Source organism: Numida meleagris, chromosome 21, assembly GCF_002078875.1.
Source record: "Numida meleagris isolate 19003 breed g44 Domestic line chromosome 21, NumMel1.0, whole genome shotgun sequence".
Classification (NCBI taxonomy): domain Eukaryota; kingdom Metazoa; phylum Chordata; class Aves; order Galliformes; family Numididae; genus Numida; species Numida meleagris.
The window spans coordinates 3,014,757-3,020,615 of NC_034429.1; the positions used below are offsets into that span (position 1 = coordinate 3,014,757).

At 61.9% G+C, this 5,859-nt stretch overlaps 1 protein-coding gene across 3 annotated transcripts in view; it reads left to right on the plus strand.

Moving 5' to 3' along the window:
- TET3 (tet methylcytosine dioxygenase 3) overlaps positions 30-5,859 on the plus strand; it is a 20,285-nt gene continuing 14,455 nt past the window's right edge. Inside the window, exon 1 of one of the 3 annotated variants that reach the window (XM_021375105.1) lies at positions 30-1,884. Coding sequence is in view for 1 of the 3 variants with exons in the window: in XM_021375103.1 (XP_021230778.1) it covers positions 1,438-1,515 (78 nt within the window). In the remaining 2 variants the exon portion in view is untranslated. The remainder of the gene's footprint in view (positions 1,885-5,859) is intronic. The other 2 variants (XM_021375103.1, XM_021375106.1) reach the window with 2 other exon arrangements.

Genomic DNA, 5,859 nt, shown 5'->3' on the forward strand with positions numbered 1-5,859 from the left:
GGGGGGGCGGGCCAACCCACTCCGAGCACTCCAAACGCTGTAAAAAATTGATTGGAGCAAGTTCTAATTGCTGCAGTCGTCAGCGTGGAGGCCGGGGGATGCTGTGTAATGTCTGGAGGGCTCGGCTCCAGCTTGCTGGCTGCAGTGCTGGCTGCTGGTGGCATGGCCACTGCGCTCCCCAGAGCAGCTCCTTGCTCCCCAGGTGGACGGGGAGCTGTGAGCCTGTGTGAGTGCCATGCCAGAAGGCAGTCGGGTGCAGCAGAAGGCTGAGAAACACGAGAGCACGGGGCTTTAATGACCCCTGGAAGCCCTGGCTTGGCGTTGCAATCGGAGCTGTTACAATTAGAGCCGTCGCATTTAAAGCACGTGCATTTAAAGCCTCTGCATTTAAACCCGTGGCGTTTCGAGCCATCCCGGTTACAGGTGTTGCAGCAGAGGAATGGCGCTGACCCTTCCCTGGTGATGCTCGTGCAGAGGCAGCTGCTGCCTGTCCCTGCTGTCCCAGGGCTCCTCGCTGGCGGCCGCAGCCTCTCCGAGCCGCTGGCAGTCGGTGCTCCTGGCCGGAGCACGCTGCCTGCCTGCACATGGCTTTTTTTAGGTTTACAAACATTACGGCCCCGTGCACACGTCGCTTCCCCCCTCCCTTCCCGTGAGTCATCAGCCCCGTCACCAGTGCCGGGGAGCACAGGCCAGGGAAGCCGGAGGCGGCGTCTGCGCTTCCCCCTTGGCGCTGATGACCCCAGTGGAGAAAAAATAGAAATTGGGTATTTTTTTTTTTTTTTCCCCTCCCTTTTTTGGTCATGGAAAAGGTTGAGCGAGACGAAGAAGGCGCAGCGGTGACGGCTGTGATGATGCCACCTCTGTTTGTGGCATCACCCGCCATGGGACGTTTTGGGAGAGGATGGCAGCACAGCCTCCATCCAGGGGCTGCGCGAATGCCGTGCTACACCTGGCGATTTTGGAGTGGGCTGAGGAACCCGTGGCCGAGCTCGGAGCTGTGCGTGCCCCCTGACATGGGACGGAGCATCGGTCTCTGGCTGCGTGCACGGAGGTGCTGGAGCCCCCGCACTGAGCTCATCGTGGCTGATGTGGCTGCGGTGACTCAGCAGCGCCAGCGCTGACTCAGCGGCACTGCGGACCCCAGGAGGCAGCCGAGGTGGGAGGGGGCTGTCATTTTTCTGGGGGAGTAAAAAGGGAGATGTTGCGCGGCGTGCTGCAAAAAACCGTTGTGCCGGTGCTGATCGGGTGTGTGCTGAAAGGATGTGATGCAAACGCAGCCCCGCGTAGAAAGGCTCCTGCTCGCTTTTCAGATGGTTCTTCAGCGCTGTGTGTAGGAAGAGATGCAGCGGCTCTGACTGAGCATGTGTCTGAGCCCGTACGTAGGGTGGAGAAGGAGCTCGCCCTGCTTGACCCCAGCCTTGCTGCCTTGCTAACCTCATGGTGGGGGTCTTCATGCCTTCCCCTCCATGGGGAGCTGTTTGTGCGCCGGTGCTGGCTGCCGGCCGCCGTGCTGGGGTGAGTACAGGGAAACACCGCTCAGCGGGGAGGGCACTTGGCAAGAGGACGCGGCTGTGGCGATGTCCCCATTGGGGGTGGCAGCTAGCTTGCTCCGCCGGGCTTTCGGCTGTGCGTGCACCACAGGGATTGGAGCCAAACAGGAAAATGTGCAGTCCGCTTCTGTACTTGTAAGAAAGAGGCTCTCAGCCTGAAGCCGGTGAAAGGGGAAGCGGCCGTCCCGTGTCTCCGCGCCGGCTTGCAGAGCAGGATGCGTCCCCCGAGAGGCTCTTCCTGGATGTGACTTGGTTCCCGTCACGTCCGCTCTGGCATTTCGGGACCCCCCTGGGTCCGGCGGGGCACGTGGGGCGGCATTGGTGGTGTTTCGGGGTGAGTTGTGGGGGCCGGGGGAGCAGCGTGCAGCAGGCGGGGCGTCACGGGCGCGCTGTGTTGGGCGATGCCAAGCCCGCCCCACGTCTCGCTTTCTCCCCGGGTGCTTTTCCCTGCCGGGACGGGTCGCGGCGGTGAAACCGGCTGGTGGAGCCGGTGCTGTCCCCGCGCCCAGACTGGGCAGGGCCGGGCTCCCACTCATCTCCCGGCTCCTGCCCGCCAGCCATCGCGCCGCCGACGTGTTCGTGCTTGCCGCACGCACGTCCCTCCTCCTCCTCCTCCTCTGCCGAAAGCTTGGGCTGCTGACGGGTTTCACGAAGCGAGGAGCAGGGCCGGGGCTGCGCATCCCCCAGGTACAGCGAGCCGTCAGGCGGGCTTTGGAGAGCCAGGCACTCCCGGCGCAGCACGGGACCCCTGGTCCCAGCAGTGCGCGCAGACCCGGTGGGACGGGTGTGGGGAGGCTTTGCGCCATGGCCACCGATTCCCAAAGGCTGGCCGGATTTCTGCACCCTGCTTGCGAGGCACAGGAACTGGGCGAGGGGGAAGTTCCCGTTGGGGTTGGTGGGAGGCCTGCAGGAGGGCACCGCGCCCTGTCCCAGCTCGGGCAGTGCTGTCAGGGTGTGGGGGGCTGCAGAACGCGGCCAGGCCCCACGTGGGCAGCTCGGGTGGGTGGCAAAGTGCTGCCGGCACGGGGAGAGGCTCGGCGCGGCCTCAGGCGTTTCTGCCACAGCCCACGCGCTTTCCTCTTCCTTCCCAGGTGAGTCCATGTCCCTTCTTTCCTTTACCTTATGTTCTTTCTTTTCCTTTCCTTTCCTTTCCCTTCCCCTTCCTTTCTTCTCCTTTCCCCCTTAGCCTCTTTTTTATCCCTTTCTCTCCTTTTTATCCTTTTCATCCCTTCCCTTCCTGCTGGAGCCTTGCTTGCCGCCAGCCGGCGTTTTGGCATTGCCCGGTCGGCCCCAGCGCCAATCTGGTAGCTGAGCGCCTGCACGAGAGGAGTCAGCTGTGTTGGACTGAAGCCGCTCCAAGAAACAAAAATAGCGCCACGTTTTTTTTTTTTCTTCCCCTTTTTTTTTTTTTTTTTCCCTTTTCCCTTTAAAGAGCTCTTCTCCCCTCCCTCGCTGCCGGCCGGAGCAGCCTGACGCAGCCTGGCAAGCCGTTCCCCCTTTTCTCTTGCCAAATGCTGGTTCCCGGCTCTGTGCCGCGATGGGAACGCCAGCCCTGGCTCGGCCGCACGGCTCCTGAGAAGCTGATCCAGCTCTGCTGGGGCTGAGCATCCCACAGCGGTGCTGCCCCACAGGTTCCTCTGTTTTGCCCGGCCTGAGTGGGACCTCAGGGGCCGCTTGCGTGCACGGGGATGAATTTTCCAACCCGGCTTTGAAAGGAATCCAGGATGGATTAGAGACAGATGCTGGCGTGCAGCCGCTCCCGGTCAGGGCGATTTTGGAGGAGCTGCATCCAAGCGCTCACCTCCCCCTTGCTCCGCGCATCGAGGATCGCCGCTGGGCAATCCTCCTCCAAAACACCTTTGGTTTTCCCGTCTTTTCCCCTTGCTTTGAACAGCTTTCACATTGCTTGCAGTGTGGTGGGGCTGGGAAAATGCTTTTCCTGGAGCCCCACTGGGGAAGATGGGGTTGGAGGCGTTTCCTGGTGGAGAAAAATCCCGTCCCTGTTGCAGGCTCCTGGTGCTAGAGCAGCGTGAATACGTGTCATTAAACCGGCTTGTTCCCCGCGAGGTGGAAAAGGGGGTGAAATGTTTGTCCCAATGCCATCCAGAGCAGGATTATGGCTCTGGGGATCCCTGAGGAGCCCATTGAAGCGGGGATGGGCTGCGCAGGGCTCCCCACGACACAGCCCCACCGCGGCTCTGCCTTTCCGCCAGGCTAAATGAGGACAGGAGCGAGCGGCTCAAACCCAGTGCTGGGGTCAGCTGGGGCCACGGAAACAGCTTGGAAAACAAGCGAGCGGCTGGGAGCGCCGGGAGGGGCTCCATGGCTCGCCAGTTCGCTTTTCCCAGGGCCGTCGCATCCGCTCGGGGCATCCGTGCCGCCGGGCTCCTCTCCAGCATCCCCCTGTGCCGGCACCGCGGTGCCATCGGGCGGCTTTCTGTGCCCGCTGCCGGTGTGGGTGAGCGGTACGTCCGTCCCCGGGGCGTGCTGTCGGCCGCGTGCCCTTCCCTGGAGCCGAGCTCAGGGATGCTGACCCGCATCGGGCTTCCCCGTCCCGCGGGAGCCCCACGGTGCCCAGGAGCCCGGAGGATCCCGGGGCCGCTGCCAGGGGAAGAAAACCACGAGCGCGGCACGGGGCCGGCAGCCAAACAGCCGCCTGCCTCTTGGCCGGCCCCAGCCGCTGGCGCTGGCAGCACCGCTGACCTCCCGAGCACCCCGCTGTGCCCCGGCCGTGCCAGCGCCGCGTCCGTCCATCTGTCTGTCCCCCCTCCCCAACCCCATCCCGTGCCGTGCACCACCGCATCTGGGCACCTCTGTCTCCTGAATCCTGCCCTTCCAATGGGATGATTTGCGGTGAGACGGAGCGCTTGGCTGCTCCAAGCCCAACGCTTGCAAAATCATTTGAAGGGTGCATGTGTGTGTGTGTGTGTGTGTGTGTGTGTGTGTGTGTGTGTGTGTGTGTGTGTGTGTAGGGGGGGTTACAAATCCCCGGAGCATCCAGATAAGGAATTGCTGCTCCAGCCTCAATTCATGGGGCTGGATGAGCCTCGCGGGTGGTTTTTGGGCGCCGGGGATGAGGAGCAATCCTTTGCCGGGTGTTGGGGCGGTTGTTTCCCAACCATGAGGTTTGGAGGCGGCGATGCGTGGTTCGGGATGGGCAGGAGCACAGCAGCAGGCCTCCTGCTTCTCTGGGCCGCCTTCGCTCCGTGTTTCATATGGGGCCGCAGGGAGGCTTAAGGTGGTAACTTAAAAAACAAGGAGGGAAAGGGAAAAAAAAAGAAGGAAAAAAAGGGCCCTGCTGTGGCTGTGGCACTGCACCTGGGGACACCTGGTCCCCACGGGATGCTGCTGTTTGTGTGGGGCTGCGGAGCATGTGCTGGCTGCATAGAGCTGCAGGGTGTCAGGGGTTCCTGTATGTGCAGCTTGCCCGGTCTATGGGGCTGCTGGGTACGTCGCCTGCTGGATATGAGTTGCTTGAGTCTATGGAGTTGCTGGTTGCGTGGGGCTGCAGGTCGCATTGTTGTGTAGGGTTGCAGATTCTGTAGGCCTGCTGGTGCTGCTCCTAATTTGCTGAGTATACAGGGTCACAAGAGGCATAGGACTGCTGGACGTTTAGGGTTGCAGATCACGTGGTGTTACTTGATGTGTGTGGGGCTGCAGGATCTATAGGGATGTGGGATGCATGGGGCTGGGGGTTGTGTGGGCTGGGGGATATACAGGGCTGCAGGATGTATGAGTTATGTTATGTTTGGGGCTGTGGGATGTATGGGTTATGGGATGTATGGGTTGCAGGATGTATTGGGATGCACAGACTATGGGATATATGGGGCTGCAGGATGCACTGTCTGCAGGATGTATGGGTTATGGGATGTATGGGCTGTGGGATGTGTGGGTTATGGGATGCATGGGCTGTGGGATGCACTGGGATGCATAGACTGTGGGATATATGGGGCTGGGGGTTGTGTGGGATACAGGGCTGCAGGATGTGTGGATTATGGGATGTACGGGGCTGCAGGTTGCGTGGGCTGTGGGATGCACGAGGCTATGGGATGTATGGGTTATGGGACGTGTGGGTTGCAGGATGTGTGGATTATGGGATGCACGGGCTGTGGGATGTATTGGGATGTATGGGGCTGTGGGATGTGTGGGTTATGGGATGTGTGGGTTATGGGATGTGTGGGTTATGGGATGCACGGGCTGCGGGACGCACCGAGCCGTGCTGTGCGGGCGCTGCGGGCTGTGCGCGTGACACGTGCCGGCTCTCGGGGGCCGCCCCGGCAGTGCGGGGGCCGCGGGGCCGAGCGCACGT